The sequence below is a fragment of the Vanellus vanellus genome (assembly GCF_965231255.1).
Source record: "Vanellus vanellus genome assembly, chromosome: 2".
In the NCBI taxonomy this organism is placed as follows: Eukaryota; Metazoa; Chordata; class Aves; order Charadriiformes; family Charadriidae; genus Vanellus; species Vanellus vanellus.
This window is the reverse complement of record NC_138906.1, coordinates 112,534,128-112,558,980: the sequence shown is the minus strand read 5'-3', so window position 1 is coordinate 112,558,980 and position 24,853 is coordinate 112,534,128. Positions and strand designations below refer to the sequence as shown.

Genomic DNA, 24,853 nt, shown 5'->3' with positions numbered 1-24,853 from the left:
TTCAGCTGCAGCAGCTTCCCCTCTGAGTGACCCTGCTTTTTGCACCACGGGCTGAGCAGACCACAACAGGGATCTCCAGGTGGCCCGCAGAGCAGCTGCACTGATGGATGCCACGCAGCACTGTAGGACAGGAAGCGAAGGAGACGGCCACCTCCAGCTGAGCCACACCTAAGTCAATAAGGGTTTCACACCCAGGGAGAGAAGAAAATCCAGGACTAAGCTCCATTTTCTGCTCTGAGGTTAGAGGGAACAGGTTTTCCCCTCTGCTGAGCATTTGTTGCATCAGGGAAGGAAGTCAGACCTCTACATAAATGTGGCTGGGGCACAGGAAGATTCAGACAGAGGAAGCTCCCGAGAAACACTAGTATTTCAGGTTCATCCAGGACGGGCCTATTCAAAGTGGACGAGATTAAACACGTGGCGCATGTGTAGGTTACGAAAGGCATGTGAGAGGAACTGGCTACCGTGTAAGGTTATGAAAGATCAGAGGTTATGAAAGACCTTGGCAGTTATGAAAGATGAGCTGAGAGTCTGATCCAGCAAGGCAGAGAGCAGCCCCGACCTGCTTGGAAGGTGAATGGACGTTCAAAATCACCCAGCAGCTCACAGGAGGAAGCTCATGCTGCCTGGCAGGACTAGGCTAAGGAAGGCTTGAAAAAAACTCAGAACAGTAATAACAAAACAGCCACCACAGACTAGGAGAATGATGAAGAGAAATATTCCCATCTGTTTACAGGCCTTACGGGCAGCTGTATTTTTTTTTTTGCAAAGTATTTTGAATGGTCTTAAAATACTTGCCGCAGCCAATGATTTTCTAAGAATTACTATTTCTTGGCTTTTCAGTTCTGTTTTAAATCTTTTATCTGCATGAGCCACATAGCTAGAATGAATCTGTAAAAACCAAAGGTTCACTAAGTTGATATTTTAGCCTCTCAAGTTCAGCCTTTGGTGATCACTTTACTAATGTTCTACCACCAGGACAAAGAGAAGGTTGGGGAAATTTTACTGAGCCAGACGGAGTCGCTTATTTTCCAAATGCCACTCAGACATCACTTGGAAAGACAACTTACTCCTGCTTTGAAAAATATTGAGAGCACTTGCCCCCCTTTAAAACAGCATTTCTCCATGTCAGGGATTTTCTACAGTTACCTTCAGTGAGGATATTTTTGCATCCCACCTACTACACTATCAGTCACACTGCCCTGTTTTGAAAACATGATTTAAACAGACCTTTCAAATGCCCCTGTGGCAGCCTAATCACAACAAACCTCCGGGCATGGCAGCAGACCTGAGACGCAAGGGAGGAAACCATCTGCTCTACATTAGAAAGGTATCTGGCCAGTTTCAGCAAAAGGTACAGGCTGTTTTACTGTTGGCCAATTCAGTAACTAAAACTTCCTCTTTCAAGGAAAAACACAGAAAACACTTTTATCGTGGTCTGAGATGCTTCCTGGAATGCAAAGCCATGGTTAGCGGTAGATTTTCTTATTTACCAAAGTTAGAGCTCTTTTTACTACATCTCACATGTACACACATCTCACCAGTAAATACATTTGACCTGTCCACTCCAGCACAGAAACGCTCCAGGGAAGGTCCTGAAGTCACCTCAAGCTATGTTGAGCATGGCATCAATAAAAAGCACAAATTTCTAAAACCTGGAGGTTACTAAGATTAAAGAAGAATCCAGAGCAATTCTGTTCCATACTATTCCAAATTATATTACATGTTTACAGGGTTATTGCACTTAAAGTAATCTTATGTGAGGACAAAGCAGATACAAGGTTGAAGGAAACGAGCGACTTAGAAGCACAATAATCAGTCAGCACAATGACTGACAAACATTTGGTGAGGATTTCTTCAAGCAAAATTTCATAATTTCATACCTAAACAAACTTTAAGACTTCAGGTATGAGTTAATTCGCCTTCTCAGGGTTTGTTACTGTTTTTTTTCTGATTCAAAATGGAGACTAGGAAATGCTTTGCTATGCAAAGCGACAGCCTTGCTGTCTTTGTGGTATCCACTGCTGCAGCGCAGGTTAGAAATTTAAAGAATGCAGCTGAATTCTTGCACTACAATCCATGAAGTTTTGTCATTTATCTTAGAAGGAAAAGGTCCAAGCCTTTTATTTAAAACAGTGTCTATTATTTTTGTGGACTACGTATGGCAGGAGCATTACGTCCCTCTCATCCCAAAGTCAGCTGTGTTCTACAAGATAAACAACTAAATAAAAGAAAACAGATCTAGACTTAGGGTCTGTTAGCTTTGATAGAATACCCGAAGCCAATTAAACTTAGCCTAATCCATAGAAAATTAACAATCATTTTTGTGTTCACATCAGGAATAGTAAGCAGTGCTGTTATGAAATTTTCTTAAAGCAAATATGTTCACTACTAAAGCATTTCTGTTCTGTCCCTCAAAGATCACTGAAAATGAAACCTCCGACCACAAAGGAGGTGCTACAAGACAGTAACAAATTTTATAGACTCAACGTGTTTACTGCCGTGTGCAAAAAGCGATGCTGATGGACTCACTCCCTGGACTTGTCTTCTGTACAATTCAGCACCAAGTTTGCATCAGAACAAGGCATTTGGAAAAGCATCACTTGGGCAGATACAGTGCACGTTCCCAACACTCACTCGGTGGTGTAAGTATTACAGACTGGTTGCTCTATGGCGTAAACATATTCGTTGTAGACTGCCCTTTTTCTGTGAAGTGGATCTAGAATCGCTCGGCTGTCTGCCCCCAGTCCCTTGCTCCACGGGCTCAAATGCGCGCTAATTTGGCTCATACAGTTTCTGGAACAGCAGGTTCTTAATTCTTTTCTTCTCATCCTTGACAAATCCAACATGACATACAAAGACAAGTGAAAAATCTCGAGGGCAATGTATTTGCTGCCACCCACTTTAATTCCCAAGCACTAACAAGCTGCTGAAATTAAATCTGTCCAACTGCCTCTCCGTTCCCGGGGCTGCTTTTCCCACACTTTTCCCCATCATTCTTGAGATGGCCGATGGCAACCATCAGCTCCCCCCCCCCCCCCCCCCCCCAAAAAAAAGCCCCGGTAACGCTTACTGACGGCCCCCCGTTCCCCGGGCATCGCCCTTCGCCTCAGCCCGCACGGGCAGGCCCGGCGGCTGACGGGCCGCTCCCGCCCGCAGAGACCAGGGCGGCGGGACCCCCGAGAGGCCCCGCTCGGGCCTGCGGGAACGGCGGCTCGTTATCCCGGAGGAAACAATAACGCCCCATGTTCAGGCTGGGAGTCCGGGCGGCGGCAACGGCGGCAGCGGCGCCGCCATGTCAGGCCACGGCCGTGGCGGCGACGACGGCGTGGGGTGGGCCGGCCCGGCGACTCCCCCGCCACATCCTGCCCTCCGCGGCGCGGCCTCGGCGCTCCTCTCGGTGGCGAGCCCCCACCTCCCGCCTCTCCCGGGCCCTTCTCCGCCCCCCCCCCCCCGGGGCTCACCTAAAGTCAGCGCCCAGCAGGCAGCCGCTGCGCTGCAGCCCGCCTTCCCCATTGATCGCGGCGGCCACCGGGCCGCCCTTCCTCCGCCCCGCTCCCTTCGGCGGGGCGGCGCCGGGGCCGCCGACTGACAGCGGCGCGGCCGCGGCTCACCGGGAGAGCGGCGGTGTGCGCGGCGGACACCCTCCTCCGCGGCCGCTCCTCGGCGGGGAGCCGGACACCCACCCCCCCCCCCCCCCCCGTCCCTGTCCCGGGCAGCGGAGCCGCCGCCGCCGCTATGAAGCCGTGCGAGGAGGAGGAGGAGGAAGGGGGGGCGGCGGCGGCCGGCGGCGGCGGCGGCGGTGGCGGGGACCCCTGGAAGGAGTGCGCGGAGGTGGCGGTGCAGCTGGCGCTCCGCGCCGGGCAGGTGAGAGCCGCGCCGCCCGCCCGGCTCGGCTGCGCTGGGGGAGGCTGCCCGGCGGCGGGACGGGGCCACCGAGGGGCCCGAGGGGGCGGGTCGGGCTGCCCGGCGGCTGGAGCATCCTTCTCCCGACCGGTTGTACCGCGATGCGCTCCTAAAATTACCATTTAAAAAAAAAAAAAAAGAGCCGAGCGTTTTGAGGAAAGGCCGTGCCGTGTGGCAGAGCTGGGGGGGAGGAGGAGGAGGAGGGCGGCACGGCACGGCACCCGCTCAGCCGGGCGCCCGCCGGAGCCCTCGGCCGCTTTCCTCAGCCGCGGGAGGGTCCCCATCCCTCGGGGTCCCCATCCCTCAGGGGGTGAATCCAGTGTAAGGGCGAGGAGGCGCTTGAGGTGAAAACAGATTTATTTTGTGACTGAGAGTATTTTTACTTAATTAAAAAAAAGAAAAAAAAAACACAAAACGAAAATAAGGCGGAAAGATTTGTAAGCGTGAAGGTGTTTTGGTAACTTTTTTCAAATATACATCAAGCGTGTATTCTGCTACAGTAATGTTTTGGCTCATGCTGTGATGCTAAGGCTGAATTTATGCACAGCTGAGGGTTTATGCCATGGTGCATTTATCCAGAATATTGTGTATTTACACCTTACAGTACCAGCATTTGGTTTTTAGCAGCTTGTGCAGAGAAAAATAGTCATGTCAGGGTGGTTTTGTCTTCTTGTTATATCTACCAGTGTCTTCAGAATGACTGAAATTCACTTGCTAGGGATAAATCAGCAGTGGCTCCGTGAAGATCTATAGTAGCTTATTTAAGACCCATGTTTCGACACAGCAGAAGGTTAGTCATCTCAGGAGACATCCTGGCCCCACTGTGTGCAACAGCAACACTTCCACTGACTCTAACAGAGCCAAGAAGTGGGATCAGCAGATTGTTCAGATGACAAATTGGGGGAAACACAAAACTCAGCAACATGTATTTCTCTTCTGCTTACATTCTGCTATATTTTGAAACACGCTTTGTTACCTGTACACTATAATTTAAGGAGCCCCCTTTTTTTCTTGAGTCCAGGACCTGTAACTTTTCCTTAGTACATGTTGTTAAATGTATTTTCTCCTTGGTAGAAGACAGACAAAGATGAACAGAATGCCAGAAGAGAGGAGACTTGTTTTAGTAATACAAGGAATAAATGGATAATCCAAATCAGGATGACAGGTCATGTTCTCACAGACTCTCCAAACGGGAGTTTCTCCAGCATACTCACTCTGCCAGCCATTTCACAAGAGGGACTTTCATGACTTGCTCAAACTTCCACACCTTATTTCTCAAAATATCAATTTGTGAAGACACGCGTAACCATTTCCAGTCATTTTAATCACCCAGAAGATTACAGCTGAGCACCTTTTCCTGGAAGAAATAAACATTCCAGGAGATTAATCCTTGCATCTTTTTAGTTCCCACTTTGCCATCGCTACCTTGCAACTGGCAGGAAATGGCCGATTCCTTGGCAGTCCAAATTTAAACCAGTCAAGGATGTTGTTTAAGTAGGACTTTGGAACTGGGTAGGGTTTTTTATTAACCTTGTAATGTTAAGGAATGTTTTTAGTTACGAAAACTACCAGAGATCTTTGTGGAAGAAAAGGTGCAGATAGGGCTATATCTCTTATTTAAATGTCAATCCACGTCCAGCTGTACCAAAAAGAAGCTAGAGATAAGGACACCAAATGCAGTGTAACATAGGTTTGATGGGACTGGGGTTTTGTTGAAAATTGACTGATAAATTTGAGTTTTATTTTGGTCACCAAAAATACTCAATTGCACTGGTCAAGTTCATCTTTTTCTTCTGCCCCTCTTCCCATCCCTCAAGCCTCTCCACCTTCACCTCCATCTCCAGGCATCTAGTTGTACTCTCTCCAGTCTGAGTGCTGTCGCCATCCCTGCATGAAATTTTGCCACTCCAGCCTTTCTTTAAAGGCCCTCCATTTCCCAGGTCCATGGCAGGTTAGGAAGGCTTGAAATCATTAGAAAGTGTCTACAAGAGTCTGGGTGCAGAAGCCAATCTGAAGAAAGGCATGCAAGTCAAGATTTTGGATTTCTAGGAGAAGTTAACCAGTAATACAGTTTCCTGGTCTCCCTTTTGGCTTACACAACTGTTTGGTTTATATTGCATCATGTTTCATGAGTATGTCTTTCCAACAGATAGACATCTATGCTCTGAAATAGTTTCTTCTAAACTTAAAAGTTTAGATTCAAGAAAAGGAAATGTTTTAAAAGAAATGATTGGTTGAATATGTGTCAAAAGTGATGTCGCTGGAGTAACTTCTATTCCCAGGTTAAAATCATCGCCCTTCTTGCCCATCCTGTTGCTTAGTTCCATTATTTTTATGAAATATCTTAAGCTCTTGTTTAATTTATATGGCTATTTCATAGTAAGAATGGCCATGGTTTTGTAATCTCTGTAATTGACCTGCATTAAAATTATGTCTAATTCGCTCTATAAAGCCTCGTATAACTGCACTTTTTCAAACCTCTCTTGTGCTTTTTCTGTGAGCAAACTCCACTTGCTATTGGCTTAATATGACTTTTTGCTAAAGAAAAGGAGGCACAACTAGTCTCTGCATCTTCGATACTATTGAGAGCACTGAGTAATATTTGCATAGTTCTCTGCAATTACAGTTGGAGAAACTTCACCAAAATGAGTAGATGTGCATCCAGGTGAAAACAAGGGTAAGAAACTGAGACTAGAAGCTAGCATGTTGAAGTCCATACAAACTACTTTTTTTTCCTCTTTTTTTTTCCCAGAAAATAATTTTATGAGGCATAAGAGACCTAGCAGAATCCCACTTTAAAAAAGGCAAAATTTCCACAGATGTTCTAAAAAGCCAAGATTTTTTTCCTCCCATATTTGCTCCCAGGGGATATTGTTAGGCTATTTTCTGTGGAACATGGACAGATTTTTTAGCAAACCAGATTGGTATTTCCTAAATTTTTTTTGCAGGTAGTTATGCTGTTTATTTAGATGTTTTATTTTATCAGTGAACAAATATTTCAGGACAGTATTGCAAGCAAGTAAATCCATTTTGGAGCTCCCAGAAGCATGTGGTGAGTGCAAGCAATATGGTGAGATAAAATATCTAAGATAAGCACCTCACTGTAGGTGGGTCTCCTGGCAGGTACTGGAGTAGAAGGCCTATTGGCCCTCTGTCGTCTCCATTCTCCTTTGTATGACTTGATGTCCCAAAGGCGTTAGGAAAGGAAGAGTCCAGGACCATGACTGCACTGAGCTCTTGCAGCTCAGTTTCCCCTGCTCCATGGCAAACGAAGAAGGGAGCAGGGACAACCTGGGTCTTGCTCTGTGATGTGATCTCCATACATGTACTGGTGTAAATGCCCCTCACTTTGCATATACCCCCAAATGCTCCCAAGCAGGGTATAGGATAAGGTGTAGCCAACTCTTTATTAGAGGAGGGGCAGTATGGACTAAAAGTTTTAAGTGACTCTGCTCTAAACGACCATGCTCTCAAAAATCAGCTGCTGAGAAATTGCTGTAAAATCTCTATAATCTAGGGACAACCTATAATACAGTGGTAAAGCCTAGTAAAATACATTTACAGCCAAAATACAGCACCTTGGTTGCCAATTTCATTACACCATAGTGATAAGGAGCAATCGTCCGTTTTCATTTCATCAACCTGTAGTTACTTCCTTTGATATTCCACTTACCTGCTCCCTCTTACCTAGAGAGAGAGACTTTTATGGAGCTCCATGCCCAGCTGGGAAGACCAGGCCATTGCAGTAGGTATCTACAAACCTTATCATAAGGTTTTTGCAAGGAGAGGAGCAAAGCGGTGCTTTGGAAGTACCTGAGGCACCAGGCTCTAACACTTTTTGTAGGCAGATTTTTAGGGATTATTCAACCTAAGTTTAATTCTGGACTGCTCTGAGCTATTTGATAAATTTCTGAGGAATAAAAGCTGTTTCATCAATGATGCAGGGAATGTGATCTTTGCATGTTGGACTCTGGCTTGGATTACATGCCTGTACAGGCCCGTGCAAATGCGTATGAGTCCCTTTTGTCAGACTCTTCCTGTAAGGCAGAGAATTAGCAGGGGCCCGTCCATCCCACAACATCATCTGGTACTGCGGGTGAGCTAGTACAGATGTGGTGCCCATTTGTGGCTGGTGACCTCAGCTCATCATCATGACTTCTGTCCTGCTTTCCCCTCGACACATTGGTTGCATGAGAGGTGGGAAGAAGCAGTCCATTGTAGGACTGGTTATTGCATGTCACAGTCCCTTGGCATGGACCTGCAGAGGAGGAGATGGGCGAGAAGGCCATCAGCCACTGCGTCCTATCAGAGTCACACCCTTGGTGCCTCCAGAGTGACCTCAGGCTGGCATGTGCAGGTCACCAGAGCAACAGACAGGTTAAACTTAAAAATGGACATGAACAACTGGAGAGAGGATCAGAAATGAAAAATATTAAATTCAGTGCTCAGAGGTGCAAAGTTTTGTATTCAGAAAGGAGAGCTCAAGTGCTGGAACACATGATGAAAAGCAACCAACTGCAGAGCCCATCCACAGGAGGAAGCTTTCACCTCCACTCTTCTTTTTGCACCAAGCCTCAGGTGTGATCTCACACCCCTGCTGAGTGGTGGCATGTACTGGTTTAAATGGCTGCAAAAATCTCCTCAATCCATTATGTATTAAAACTGAATAGGAGTCAAGAACATGGCACTGCAAAAAAGAAAGTCAAATTTTCTCTATTGAAAGGAGCGTATTCCTTATGTGTTCGACTATGTGAAGTTCTGAGCCCAGTCCTAAGCAGGGCATTCACTTATATATAGGTAATATAAAAGTAAAGAAGAGCAAAAAATGAAAGGTATCAGCGTAGCAGTTTTTTTAGAATACACAGCTGAGACGGCTAGAATGGTTTGGATTTTGCTTTGGACTGAAGAGGAGCCCAGGGGCCTTCCTAGAGCTGTGCTTTTATGCTTCTATGGCAAAACCATCAAGAAAACCACGCAGGGCATTGAGGGTATTAAAAAGATGAAGTGGGGTTAATATTTTGGTATACAATAATGAACTTTAGCAAGAGCTCAAACTGAAAAGTTTAGATCTATCCTCACAAGCTCAGTAAATTGGCGTAACTGATGTTTTACAGTTCACAAAACAGAAATGTTAGTCCAGACACCTTCTGTACTAAGGCAACAGTTAGAAATATCCATTACTTGTCAGAACAATTGGCACATCTTTCAAATGTAGTATTTTATACTACAAAAAGTAGTTGTTGGTTCCCTTTCCCATGCATAATACAGCAGAACTGTTTTCTTTGGTCATCAAACGTTTCTTGATGGTTTTAAAATACTTTGATCAATGGAAAGTTAGTTAAACAATTGAAATATGTAAGTTTTAGAAGGGACTTGGATTACTGGTCTTGTTGGTGCTGGTTTTAGTTAATATAATTGTATAAGTGGGACTTAATTTTTGGTTTGGTTTGGTTTTCCTAGTTTCAAATAGTTTGTCATTTTTACTGGTTAAAAATAAGTCAGCTTCTTTTGCATCCTGCCCCCTTATTTTTCTTTTTAATGAAGGAGTGGAAAAAAACAGAAAGAAAATGGGAAAGTTGGGAAAAAGCTTTTATTAACTGTTTTCCCATATGTGCATTCGCTCTTGATGTGGTTTAGTTCTGAGTTTGTAACAGTAAAACCCTAGAAAAGGAGATAAAGACTTTTTCCAGAACAGAATCCAGGGTTAGGTCACTGATTCCATATCTGGGGAAAAGTCTGAATTATTTTTTTTGTTAAATATATAGCAATTCTTTGGGAACTAGTGGGTGGTCAGCACTTGACGTTCCAAAAACCCATATACACAAGAAAAAATAAACTTTGTGTGTCTTTGTTGGCAAAAAGAAAGAAACCAACAGGGTTTGCTTTATAACATGTTTTTTAAAGTAAGAGAGCAGTGGGGTATTGGCCCTGTAATTAAAAAAAAAAGAAAAAAGAGAAAGGGATTTCCATGAAAAATTCCTGAGCCTCAAGGCTGTTTCTTAACTTACGTGTATTTTTGTAATTTCCTAAATCATGATGACTGCCATCATCCTTTTATTCCATTAGTTGCATCCCATTCATCAGTCCCTTTCTGAACTGTCAAGAGAGGTTCTTGCCGAGCAATTCAAAATGCTGTGTTCCCAAAGACTGCTCATTGTCTCAGAAGGATGTTTAGTCAGAAGAATTAGAACAGGCTCTGGTAGAATTAGGCCTGCAGTTGGTTTTCAGGATTGGCCATAATTTTTCAGTAAATATATTATTTTAGTGTGCACAGGATGAACGGCCAACAGATCTGACTTGTGAACTTCTCTTTCAGATTATTAGGAAAGCTCTAACAGAGGAAAAACAAGTGTCCACAAAGACATCTGCAGCAGATCTTGTGACAGAAACTGATCATTTTGTGGAAAATTTAATTATTTCAGTTCTGAAAGAGAAGTTTCCTTCCCACAGGTGAGTGCCTATAGAAAGAGACTATCAATGACCTTTTTTCCTTTAAGAGCTGTATATCTGACTAGCATTTAAAGCGAATTTTAAAAGCCTATCTCTTATACTTATTAACCTATTGCTGTTGGACACTTTCATAGGACTCCTTTTTTTTAAAAAGTACCACTTACCTATACTTAATAATTTATATTTTCTATTAGGTACATTTCTCAATATATGTATTTAATATTAGTTTTTCCCCTGGAGGGACATAATCTATGAAGGTTCTATGATTTTCAGAACACTGATCTGTTCTCTATTGTATAAGAATTATGCTGGGGATATCTATTAAAATGTAGCTGAAATTAATGATAGCAAAGGTCGCATCCTGCAGACCTTTCCTTCACTTTCTTTTGTCATCACACATAAGCATTTGCCAGATCAGGACAAGTATCATATGTGATCACATTTACCTTGTGTTGTATAGAATCCTAAAATCAGTGAGAAACAGGGTTGTTTATCATCTTCATCATAATTTGATGCATATACATAAACAGGATATAAATTACTGTATTGGGTGTCAACCCAAGGTTTTAAAAATAGATTAGATTGTGGGCTCCTCTTTAATTACTATGGTCAATTTGAAAATAACAACTCCTAGCACATGCACAGATTAGAGAGAGATTTTGTATTAGTTGGCCGGGTTTGGTTTGATGCAGAGACTCTGCAACCGATTTCCACATTTGACTTCAGTCCACAAGGATAAAATCTATCTTCCTGCAGAGCCAGTGCAGAGCCTGTGTATCCCTTAAATACTGCATGACTTCCTTCTAACTGCGTGCCTCTCTGATGGAGATGAGCCTTGCACTTTAGTGCTGTGCCGAAATCAACAAAGATGAAAATCTGGAGGGCTCAGCTACTAATCTGATTGTTGACGATGCTGCTGGGAAAAAAAAAAAAAAAACAAACCACCATAAGAAGGAGTAGAAAGAACATTATATACTAAATATGGCTCTCTAAATACGTGTTGTATGTGCTCACATATTAAAGCAGTACTGTACAGCACAATGTGTTGTTCTTGGCCACGATTCTCAAGACAGTGCCAGGCTTTACAAGCCTATTATTTGTGTAATATTTCTTCTACTATTGCTGGCCGTTCTCTTTTCTCATCTCCACTTTTATGTTGTGGTCTTTTTTCCCTTGAACAGTCTGGCGGAGAACATAAAACATACACATTTTGCATAAAATGAAAATATCAGAGGCACTCGAGTTACTCAGAATAGGAACAAAAGTTGTAAGGTCAACATGGACTTAGGAACTGAAATATCCCTGACTTTATTAAATCTGTACAGTTAACTTCTGACTTTATAAGCAAATGAAGGAATTGCAGTTTCTTCAAGACAAGGATTTTTTGCTGATATTGGTTGTTGGTTTTGGTTGGAGTTTGTTCAGACAGCGAATGCATGTAGATTAAACAATAGGTTAAAGCTATATTTAACTAGACTAGATTAAAACACTTGCAATGAGGAGCCCACAGTAGCAATCAGGTTTAAATTAAAGTGCAATGAAAACATTACAAGAGCATTTAAAATGTGTCCAGTCTTTTCCTTAATCTGGCTGATGAAAGCATCAGTGAAGTTTTCTGTTATTTCTCTTTCTCTTAAATTATCTCAATTCTTATGTTCTCTGAATCAAAACAAATGTATTCTAGGAGTTAGAAAAATTAAAAGGGATCTCATTAGAATCTGTGCCATTTGCAGTGTGACAGTGATGAGTCTTGAGATGTTGGAAATGTACTCAGAAGTGAAGAGAATATCAGGAAAACCTGTTACAAATGTAATTATGTCCCATGTTTGTTTCTTCTTCTCTCTGTTGGCTAAGTGATCCGTATCATCTTCATTTATGCTTCACCCAAGTTTTCATCTTTGCTCACTCTCTTCAACACTGTGACATGTTCCAAGTGAGTCTTTTCAAAAGGATACTTTTTCTGGTAGATCTCTGAAGTGTCGATAGGCACAGCCAGAATATCCGGGGCTACTGGTGGAAAAAGACTATTGTATGTGTTAAAAACCACTATTTGCCTGTATTATTGTTACGCAAGTTCTCATCTTTGGTGTTAAGTGTGGCTTTAATCCTGTAGACATTAAAAGCAGGACACAGCCATTACCAAGGGTGACATCCGACTCTAGCTTCCCAGCTTTCTGCCCTCAGACCTCCATCAGGGGATAGGTGAGGGAGAGCCCTGATTTGAACCTCCTGCACTCAACTGGGTATCACTCCTGCTGCAATTTATGCCACGCTACAGTTTCCCTGCTGTTCCAGCAATGAATTTCAGAGTGGCACTGTGGTATGAACAGATGTCCACTAAGGCTAGGCTAAAATTACTGGACTCATTTTCAGTGGGAGAAAACTTTAATCCAGATTTGAAGAGAGGTCAACAAAGCTGGCAGGCTGGTGTATTAAATTAACTACTGTAGTAGCATGGCGACCCCTCCCACTTCTCAAGCTGTTCCTGCGATTTGGTCTCCAGTACTTAAGGCTGGATGTTTTGCTTAGTTTGCACATTTTTACAGGACAGAGAGCCAGAGCATGATACATCTGATGTTGGCCTTGAGGGCCTCTCACAGTACCCAGTACTGTATAACAGCAGGGGGCTGATTTGAACCTGTTAGCCCAAATTTCATCAAATGTGCACCTAATTTGTCCTACATCCATTTTGGAAAAATTGGTTTTGGACATCAAGACTTTCTCAATGGCATTACTGTGCCCCAGCTTCACGTTAACCTTTCTGTATGTGAGGACTGCAGCGTCGCACCCTGCTGTAAGGAAAAGGCGAGGGAAAGACTTAAGATACGTGAGGGCAAAACACCTTACACAGAAATACTCTTGTCTTTGAAGAGGTTCCCATTTCACCTTTCTTTGACTGGCAAGACAACGGCTACAGCTCAAGCTCAGGATGGGGGAGCTGGCAGAGGGTTGAAGCAGAGGCATAATTTATGGGGAAGATGGACAATCTGAGATGGGATGTAAGGTGCTCCATCTGGGAGAAGATGAGCTTCCTCTGCAGCCTGCAGCGCAGCTGAAGCATATGATTGGGTTTAGGTGCTAATTATAAGATTTGTAAAAGCAAAAGTCAAATGGTACAGCACCAACAAGACAAAATAATGGAATATTTAGAGCAAGGAGTGTGCAAAGTGTTATGTTTGACTGAGAATTCCAAACACTTGTTCAAGTCTTTATCCTTTCTCAGTTGCACACTAACGCTTTGTCCTTCAGCCGTTACCTTTAATGGAGATGAAAATAGTAACAAACTCTTCCTGCTTCCCTCTTCATACCAACTGGGGGCCCATAATGCCATCAAAATAGTCCCTTTCTACTGAGAGAAAGGCAAAGTAGCATTTAGAAAATTCAAGAAGTTGCCTCCTGTGCTGTCTGCAGAACATTTTAAGCTCGCGGTTGCAAACGTTATGTGGCATCACGCAAGTCACGTTTGAGAGCACAAAAGAAAATAGCTCTGCTCTAGTCCTGGGGAAGCAACTGTTTCCGCAAAAGACATTTTCTCTTTATTTTATCCAATTTTTTTTCTTTGTGTCTTTGTGGTTTTTTGTCTTCAAGCATTTGCAGGAACTCTGAATACCACTACCAGCTGTTCGAATGTGAAACCAAAAGCAAGATTCAGTACTAGCAATCTTATTATATGTACCTTCTGTACATACGGGACTTTATTCAAATCTGTGAGAGTAGCACCTGCACAACACATAGGAACAGACCCTGTGCAGTTTATGGGAGAACAGAGATAATTAAGGTCAGCAGGAAGTGAGCCAGAACTAGATGTTCATTTCCCAGGAAAAAGGAGAAAAAACCCCAAACATATGTACTAAAAGAAATCAGGACAGAACAGCAGAACAGAAGACGAGCTCAGATTTCAATTTGTGCCTTGTGCATCCAAACAACAAACAAAAAATTAATTTGTTGATTTTCTCTGGGTCATGGGAAAAAGAAAGTTCAGCTTTGTAAACCTTTCAATTTCCTGAGTCAGACTACTGTAAAAAATTCAAGTAGGAGTGAGATTGTGGATTTTCTAAGAGTGCATTATTTCCTGCTGACTGAATTTGACTGCAAAAGAGAAGCAGCTACAGTTTGCAGTTTGTATTGCTTACTGCAAGAGACAGGCCTAATCCATAAAATACATTCTGTGTAAAAAACCTTCTTCTAGAGTTCTAGGAATGCCAGTTCAGATCCATTTCTGCATTCGTTTTCATGCCTTTCTTAATGGTATATTGGGAAAGTGAACATAAACGGAATTATTTTTTACCATGTAAAATAGTATACTATAAATTTGAGAACTCTCCTTCAAAGTTTCTATGAAAGTTCCCCATTCCCAAATGAATAAAGCACATACATATACATTTATACAAAAATTTTGTGTGTATGTATATATATAAATTGTGTCTTCAAAAACAGAGAGATGGAGTTTGACTTTCCAAGTCACATATCTATGCCAATTTTCTGGAACACTTGTTTTATTGCACACCAAATGCAGGTTTATTGCAGAAGAATCCACTGCTGCTGGTTCAAAATGTGTCCTCACCGACAGTCCTACCTGGATTATTGACCCTGTTGATGGAACATGCAACTTTGTGCATAGGTAAGTGGACAGTGAACTGGGAAATACATAAAAAAGCAAAATGTAGCTTCTTACAAATCCCCCCTACTGCTTAAAGGTGTTTTACTGTGGTCGATTTGTTCCTTTGACTCATAAGTAGGAGTCACCCCTTTATCTTTTTATACCTCGCCGTAATGTATCTGAGGGAGTGTGTGTTTGTGCTGGAGAGAGCTCTATACTGTTATCTAAAGGTAAGCTAAAGTTTCTGCTGATTGCTTAATGACCCAAAGCTCTTGACTCACAGCTCGTTTATATATAACCGCACGTTAACGTGCAGAGGCTTGAGCTGAACTGGAGGAACAAGGCTGTGCTATGATGACACTTGGCCTAACGCCTGATGTGGTTGTTACACATTCCTTTAAGTAGGGGTGTTTTCTCCTTGTCAAATACAAATGCTTCATTTTTCCTGGGAAGTACAGCTATTGCACATATATAGAATAGAACTGAAAATTAAGTTGCACATAGATATGGGTTTTAAATTTCTATAATACCTCTCTGCAAAAAGAAATCTGGAAGTCATCTCTGCAAGAATGCAAAAGTTTAATTCATCATTTGAGTGCTAGGAGTTGTAAAATAATGACTATTCATAATGCTTCTACTTAAAAACCTTAAATATATTCTGCCGTATAGTTAGTGACTTAATGTAACTGCAGTTATCATTAAAAAAATATAAAATAAGCATTTCCTTGACTTTTGGTGCAATTACATAGAATTCAAGGGGAGGTGGGGGTGTCACATGCTGGTGTTTCATGCAATTAAGTGAAATTTTCTCTTTCTAGCAATATTTTCTGGACCTTGACAGCCCTTCTTAAAACGTGTTTTTAAGAAATTAATTTATTTTATTGTTTAACATGCAATAATTATACTTTAGTGAAAAGGACCAAATTAAATATGTGATCATCACTTTGACAAAAGAGAGGGTAGAAGAACTGGTTTCTCTTTTTGTTGATGTCAGCAGCAAGGTATCTCCATGCTACTTAATTGCTGTCTCAGATGCTTGAACTTGAACAAAATGTGCTTTTAGAAGTGACATCTTGTTATAACAACATTAATGATTTTAAGCAACACGTTTAGTGTAAAAATCCTGATATCTTCATGTGTTTATTTCTTGCCTTCTCCAATATTAAATTACATTTTTAAAGGAACTGACAAAAGAGACCAACAAAGAAGAAATAGTACAATGTGAAGAGCATTTTGACACAAGTAAAATCACAGAGCTCCATGTGGGGTTTTGTTGCCTAAGGGAGTTACATAAAGAGTAAGCTGAGACATTTTTCATCACTGATACTTTATTTCTTATTTTTCACAGATTTCCAACAGTGGCAGTGAGCATTGGATTTGCTGTTAACAAAGAGGTATGAAGTATGTTCTTTAAGATGGGTACCTGAGAGCTGGTTAGAAGCCCCAAAACCATATGGAAACTTTAAATAAATAATTTAAAAAAAAAAATCAGCCACTACTCAGGTTTTTCCACGCTTTTTAAATGCATTTGATCATACTCTACTAGTCTAAAATCGTAGTCCTGCAAAACTGAGTTACACAAACTGGCAATTACAAGACAATTGTTACAAATTATTATAAATATTACAGGATTTTTTTGGGGAAAAAAGGGGATTACTGGTGTGAGCAAGGTTTTGTAAGACAAAACCATAATAAGTTAAATACAGTGCTGCTTATTCATAATTTAAGCATATCTCTGAGTGTTCTTATGTTATTATTATTGCTTCTTTCCTGCTAGCAGTATCTGTGAAAGATAACTGCTGCTGTGAGGCAATTCTGAACTGATTCCTATTAAAAGTGCAAAATTATGGGCCTAGTTCATTTAATCTGCCTTTGTGGTTTTCTTAAATAGTAAAATAAGTATATTTCCCACATGAGAGCTTGACTACAGAAAAAAATTACCTAGCCTTAATATGTGCTGTTTTGAGTTTCCTAGTTATACTCATTCGTGCTAGTGCCTTTTCTCCAGATGTTGCCAGTTTACAGTTTGATATACACAGAAGAAATAGCTATTCAAATTGCCAAGGAATGTGCTTCTCTCAGCCTAATCCCACAATCTTATAGATGTATAGCTGTAAGTGAAGCCAGCAAGAATTCTGTGCAATAACAACATAGTTTTCAGATGTGCTAGTGGCTCTTGCTGATTTAAACAGAATAATGTTGTGTACTTCTCTAGTTAGACTTTTCAAACATGGCAACTGCAGAGAAACACTTCCATGCTTTTCTGAAGTTTATTCATTCCCAAAGGTCCTTTTGAATACTACATATTATTACCAGACAGCTTTCTCTAATATTTATGTTATCTAGAACATCACTGTGATTTTGATGCTGCATATTTTGGGTTATGTAAACTAAACAAAGCTGAAACAAAAATAAAGAATGATGTTAAATCTCCCTCAGTAAACAAATGGCAAAAGCAGAAAAAAGTCATAAGCTGAAAAGGAGCCAAAGTACACACAGGGGAACTGGCCTGAATGTAAGCCTTGAACAGTACTGAAGAAATTCCTGTGGATGTCTTCAGGGAAAGAGTCTATTAATAGTGTGTTCCTCAAAAAAACCTTGGTTTCAATGGGACCTCAGGGAGTGAGGACATTCTATTACCTTTGAATTGTCTCTGATGAACACCGATGATTATTCACATTAAATGGAAGAGGGCAGCAGGAAAAAATTTGGAGTCTAGAACATCTGAGATGTTCTCTTGACCTTGTTACCCCCTTCTTGTGTGACCTTGGGCACATCACTTAATTTTTGTGTATCTGTCCACCCCTAAGTAAAATATTGCTAATAGTACTTATCTAGGGCTGATTTTAGGAGCTGATCATTGAATTTTGTAAAGGGCTATAAAATCTTGTGGTGAAACTTATGACAGTAATGGAAATATTAAATATTAAATACCGTGGGTTTAAATCAAGGGTCAGATTCTGACCCTTTTCTCATTGGTAAACAGATCCTCCCACAAAAATTCCGGTGTTGCTCATTCTCAAGCTTTCGCTGAGGGTCACAATATTTGGTATTTCTCTTCAAACTCCTTCTCTTGGAGTCATGTGACTTCATGAGATTCTCACTTTTACATGTAAACAAAAGGATTTTGCAGAGAAACATTTGAACAAGTGAGTGGAGTGTACTACTTTGGTTGAAAAGGCAGGCAAATTAAATGCATCATGAAAGGTGAAGTGCATATAAAAGCATGCACTGTTAATAAACAGTGTGCCGTGACTTCTGAGTTTGGATGCATGACTGATGATATCTATGTATCTGGGGCTGCAAATCTTCAGGGTCCAGCTGAAGTCAGTGGGATTACTTCTAGGTGTAACTGCTCACCAGTGAAAGTAAAGCATTCAGAATCTGGCTGTAGAGGACTTGCATACTTTCAATAAAAACATACAATTGAATTTGAAATCAACTTAGCGTTTAATCCATTCTAATGTGAACACAAACAAGCTGCAAGTAAGAGTTTAGAAGATCATGAACAGATTGCATTAACTTCTCTTTAGAAATTGAATTTTATATGACCTATATATCAATATCACAGTAATAGTAAAATTATTCCAGTTTATTAGCATCCATATAATCTTTGATTACATGTACCAATTAAAATATTGCTGATCTTTCTGCCATTAGTAGTTGTTTATATTTATGATGAGTAATTTGAGTTGCATTCATTTCTTTCCTTTTCAAAATCTTAAAGCTTGAATTTGGTGTAATTTACCACTGCACTGAAGAACGATTATACACTGGTAGAAGAGGTCAAGGGGCATTTTGTAATGACAAAAGGCTTCAGGTATCAAAAGAGACAGGTTGGTCTAGATTTTGTTAGAACTCTAAAAGGAATATGTTAATTTTGTTTCAGAGTTGTTGCAAATCATCATTAGGATAATGAAGATCATTATCCTGATGGAAAGTATTTCACCTGCATGATAATTCTGTTGTTATGTGTTTGTTTTTTTTTTTCTGAAAAATCACATCTTTCTTCATTTTCGTTTTAAAATATACATCTGAATATGAACTATTTAAATAATTCTAAATTATTTTGCTTCATAACCATTGTTTAAAGTAAGGCAGAATGAGTAGATTCACCAGTTTCATTCCAGCTGTACACTGACATAACTTTTTGAGAGCAAGATGCAATGGGAATGGTGAATCAAATTCAGCATACTATGGCAGCCGTTATTCACTTATTTTCCAATAAACTTGTATGTCATAAGGTGTATTATGTCTGTAGACATACATGCTAACAATAAAGTAAACTAAAGAATGCATGCTTAATTAGGCGTTCTTTAACAGCTTGCTTTTGTGAGGTACGTTTCAACATGCAAATAGCTAGCAACACTTAGTCAACACTTTATTGGAATTCTTTTATTGGTAAACCAAGTCATGGATCTGTCTGTTTACTTAGTGATAATAGATAACAATAATCAGATGTGTGTAGAGAAGTTTTCTTTTAGTCAGTGAAAATGCAGAGGAGAATATAACACTCAGTAGTAGACAGAAGCAGACACGTGCCAAAATTGTTCATCGTTGTACACAGATGTTAAAAATTTCACCTCAAAAAGAGATTTAATGAACTAGAAACACAGTACGTTCAAGTAATTTAACATACAGATTTGTTGTAGTGCCTCAAGCAGACCCTGCATCAAAACTTTCCTGAAATTTGTAAAGTTTGGCTATTCATCTAAGTTAATAGTGAGCTGGAGTCACCCTATTTGGAGAGATGGAGCAATTTGTAAAGTCAGTGACCCCTAAGATTTTATTCCTTGATTATACATCAAATTTTTGTCAGTGCTGGAATATCTCGTGTTCCACAAAAGCCCGTGCTGGCAGAGACTATTAGGAAAAACTAGGGGTGCTCCTAGTTGGGCTGGCTGAGCCACCCTTGAAATGGCCTCACTCACTTTTGCAGTCAGAGTTCTGGTTTCCAGTTGAGCAAGGAACAATTTTGGCACATGCCACTTTTGTCCTCTTTTCTCTGGACATCCAGTCTACATGGGTGTCTAGAACATAGCAAGGGAAGGGGACCTTCTGCCCTTCCAAATGCCTTGAAATTTTCCTTTGTTTTGAGAGACCTTATTTGGTGGTGGGCAATTTCACCAGTGAAGATGGATCTTCTTTAGTCTCACTTCTATTGATGTTTTAAGTGTATAAAATCACAGTTGCTCTTTTGCTGTAAGGACTGTGGCTCCGGTGAAATAAACCAACCCTGGAAGAGGGAGTGTGTTTCCCTGTACCTACCAGGGGAACCTCACCAATGCATGATGTGTTGGAGATCTAGGCTGTCATGTTACTTCGTGCCTTTTGCTTTCAGGAAATGTGACTGCTGTATAACATTCTTCTACACTATACATTCAGTGTTCAGATTTAATCATTTGAAATCACAGTCCAGACAAACACTGTTCTTTGTCAAAGCCAAATTTTGTAGAGGTCTGGTATGGGAGTTGGGGTGCACTTAAATGAAGGCTCCATCTTCCCTTTGATCTTGAGTGATACCTTCTTCTTATGCTTAGTTTCAGGTCAGGCCTTAGAAGTGCTAATACTATAAGTGTATTTTCTTTTTTTAATCTTCGTGGTTAACAGAATTGGTCTTTTCCTCATAAATCTATCCATATCACTGTTAAATTTCTTCTCCCAAGCCTCCTTGTTTTTCTGGCCTCTATCAGAGCGAGGAGTAGTCAGTAATTTTTCTCTTCCACCTTGAATTCCTGAAACCCCATTGAGTCTTGTGATCAGCCAGCTCCTTTTCCTAAAAAAAGACCTCCCTCTTCCTTGCCTTAGCCTCTTCATCCAATTTCTACCTGTAGCCTTGATGAAAATTGAAGAGATCCATTTATGCATTGGAAATATATTTAATAACTCCAAAGAACAACTGTCTTAGTCATGACCTAGCTATGACTGGTGTGGTGTGAATGCTTGGTGCATTTCAGCAATGAGGCATGCATTAAATGTTCTGTAATCATAACTTGGAGCTGTTATGCAAAAAGAACTAAGGCAGATTGCTTTCACCATCCAGAGTTTTTGGTGGTGGCTAAACAGTGAATACCCTACAGCGTGCCTGGATTGGTGTTTCTGTATTTTAATGCAGTAATTTAAAAAGTGGTCGTTAAATCTATGTTCCTACATTTAAGCTTTGTGATACCCTGTAACTTTTAATCTAATTACATACCTGTTACTCATTTCCCGCAGTGCTTGAATCCATAATGTTCCTCTGCAATACTAAATTCATTGGTAGCCTGTTTAATTAAATGATGTCTCACTCCAGCCTAATTTGCTTTTGAAAACCTCCTTGCTACTTCTGCTAAGAAATTTCAACTTATGCAATTAGCTGTAATAACCAGGTAGACGTTCCCTGTCTGAATGAATGCCTAGCCTTTAACCCAGGGTAGAAGGTGACACCTGACACTTGGGCACAGCCTAGCTAGTAAGTAATCAGCCGCTAAACCTTTGAATTTTGTCATATCTTAACGCCTCCGAATTCAGCTGGCACAGTAGAAGCAGGGACACTTGGCATTTGATCAACCATCTCCACCTACATTGGCATACACTTGTTATATACTACCAATATTCAGATCTCACATGAGGACTACTTCAACAGCTTGCAAGTCACCATGAGTCTCTCCTTTGACTGTACACAAGGCTGATATCCTCATCTGCTGTAGGTCAGAATTGCCCCTGCTGAACACAATCCAAATATAACACTCACATATTATTATTTATTCAGATAACTGCTTTAGTTTGTGATAAGAAAGGGTTTTTTTCAGTCATAAGGTGTCTTCAGTCTTTGAAATGTCAGAATGAAAGGGAGCTATTACTGGGTGACCGGTGATTTAGGCAGAAAATTTTCTTTCCTCTTACTGTATTCCCCAATGTTTATCATTTGTTAACAAATTAAATTAAAGTTCCCTATTCAAGAACCATCCTGTTTTCAAATATGATTAGATTAGCATAATAGTTACACTGGATTATTTTTAGTTGACTGTTAATGTTAGTGAATTTGCCAAAAGCTGACTGGTCAATGAAATAAAACAATGTATGGAAAGAGAAGTAATGTAAGAATGCATTCTTGTTTTTAATCTTCTTGTTCTTTTTTTTTTTTTTAAATGTGTTTAGATTAGACCATTTGATATGAGAAATCTAGTCTTGCTTGAATTTTTATGCAAAGTTGTCACTTATCTTATGAAAGAGTTTGGGGTAAAAAAAGGGACCTGAAAATTGTTTTTCTGTGAAAAGTCCATTAGTGTTCAATTTAAAAATAAATTCCCAGAATCCACCTGGAAGCTGTTGAATTAATGGCAACAACTACCTACTTTGCAGATATCTCGAAGGCCTTAATTTTAACAGAAATTGGTCCAAAACGTGACCCTGCAACTTTGAAATTGTTCCTTGGTAACATTGAGAGATTGCTCAAGGCCCAAGCACACGGGTAAGATATTTTACAATATATGTCTCACATTTGTGACCAAAAGTCATTAAAAAAAAAACAAAAACACAACCAAACCAAAAAAAAAGTACGTTGCACGTTTTGTGGTCTCGACACATAGCTTGAAATCAAAAGGCATTTTCTGCTTTATGTTACTGTGTTCCCTTCTCGCGGGGTTTAGGGTCCGTGTCATTGGGAGCTCGACCCTGGCTCTGTGCCATTTGGCATCCGGCGCTGCAGATGCCTATTACCAGTTTGGGTTACACTGCTGGGACTTGGCGGCGGCGACTGTCATCATTAGAGAGGCGGGCGGCACTGTGATAGACACTTCAGGTGGGTAAAATATCCTTGTTTTCATTGACTTTTGGAGGACTAAGTGGCTATTTCGGGGCATGTTTGTGTTACCTAAGTACAGTCCTCTGTGGCTCTATCTCATTTCTGGCAATATTCTGTAGAAACATCTGTACTCTCCACTAGGCTCTGGCAGGTTATTCATAACACACTGATGTAATTCCAGCCTGGGGTTTCATCACATCAAAGGTCTTCTGAGTCAAACTGTATTTCCAGGCCTTTGAGTAATTCCTTTAAAGCATCAGATTTACAGTAAAGAACTAGCCCAGGAGATTGGTAGATATGCTCAGACTTCAAACAGATTTCGGCAGAGACAGCCTCCCGAGAAAAGGGGACTGTCAGGTACATGTCTGAACATAAATGACTAGGAACTACTCAGAGGGAGTAAAGGACAGCACAGTCTCCGGATTATTATTTTATTTATTTAGATGGTACACATTGCAGAGTAATGCTTTATTGGTGACCAATATGTGGGTACTGTGGAAAGGTACGGTGGATTAAGAAGAAGGGTATGCTGATTGAACTAATTTCTGTTCTATTCCTTCCTGTTCCTAAAAGAAGGCAATATTGCATTTATTGTTGGATACTGAAAAAATCTAGACACTCGCTGGTTTTGTTGCATCCTTTGGCACCACATCTGGAATTTTCTGAATCATTTTTTTGCCAGAAATTTCCAGATAGGAATTGCTGAATTAAGTTGTCCTTCCCACCCTAAAAGGAGCTATGTATGAAGTTGTTTCAGTGTTTCTGAACCTGTCTAATTACAGCATGGTTTATATTTAAGAATACATTGCCGTTTTACATCATATAAGACAGTTCTCATTAATCCTTTTGTCCTCAGGGGGACCTCTGGATCTTATGTCCTGCCGAGTGGTTGCTGCGGGCACCAGAGAGATGGCTATGTTCATAGCTCAGGAAATACAAACTATTCACTACAGACGGGATGACGAAAATTAAATACTTACAATATGGAGTCTGCCCTCCTGAACTATGTAACTTTTGCAAGATGTGTGGCTTAAAGGGTACGTGATTTCAGCAGGATGCTTTTTGTGGAGATTTTCTGTGACAAGTATTTTTTATAAATTTATTACAATGCGGGAAGGCATAGGGAGATTTTTAAACCTCTAAGAATTGTGTTTCCTTTTTAATATGTATCTCTTTCAGCAGTCTCTTTTTATAAGATAGCATATTTTACTTGTAGTAAATTAGTCTCAAAATGAAGTTGTAATTTCATATCTGTGGGGCTGATATTTAGTCTTTTGTAACATGCAGCTAAAATGGAACTTTATTTTTACAGATGCAGATCTCAGGTAAATGAGCTTTAGGACTGTAGTAAGGACGAGTAGTTAAGATGTGTGCCTACAATACCCTTGTTCTATGATACTTCAGAATGCAATAAAAATGACGTTACTGTTTCCTAAATCTGTCATAGCTATATATCCGTATATCCGTATATGTACATATATGTATGTCTGTGTGTATGTGTGTAGATATATACACCTATACATGTATATGCATGTATACACACACATACCCATGTGTATATATATATATATATATATATATATGGGTATCCTGGATGTTTACAGCAATTCGGCGAATGCATAGAAGAAAGCTAATATTGGAAGTTATTTTCAAGTAAAGAGTGTAGGTTACTTACGTGATTTTAGTGGGGGCTATCCAAAGAGCAAATAACAGAGCTGATCATGGAAAACATGTAATGATTTTACAAACTGTCCAGCTAGTTCTTGTTTCCCTTCATCCCTCTGCGTGGGGATAAGTCATACTGTCCTACAGGCCTCTGTAAGATACTCAAACTTGCAAACACTTACTACCATAGAGTAATTACTGTTAAAATCAGGAATATTGAACTCCACCGAGTTATTCACAGTATTAACTATGACACACAGTAGGAGGCCAGCAGAATAGAGCACAGTGTCAAGGAGATGTTGATTTTAGAGAAACTTTGAGCAGAACAGCAGGATTTGGCCCCTTACAGGCAAGCTGTTAAAAATATGCACTTAAGATATGCTTGTAAAGAGTTGTAAATCACATGCCCTTCTCGCACAATGTTGTAATTGCACTTTTTGATCAGA

The 24,853-nt window shown here is 40.5% G+C and overlaps 1 protein-coding gene across 1 annotated transcript; it reads left to right on the top strand.

Moving 5' to 3' along the window:
- Positions 1–3,738: 3,738 nt before the first annotated feature.
- IMPA2 (inositol monophosphatase 2) lies at positions 3,739–24,221 on the top strand (the record flags this gene model as incomplete). The annotated part of the gene is made up of 8 exons (XM_082498850.1): positions 3,739–3,867; positions 10,223–10,356; positions 14,873–14,977; positions 16,305–16,350; positions 18,684–18,792; positions 22,301–22,409; positions 22,588–22,739; positions 23,599–24,221. The coding sequence occupies 8 exons, from the start codon at positions 3,739–3,741 to the stop codon at positions 23,712–23,714; spliced, it is 900 nt and encodes a 299-aa protein (XP_082354976.1). The 3' UTR covers positions 23,715–24,221.
- Positions 24,222–24,853: the final 632 nt, after the last annotated feature.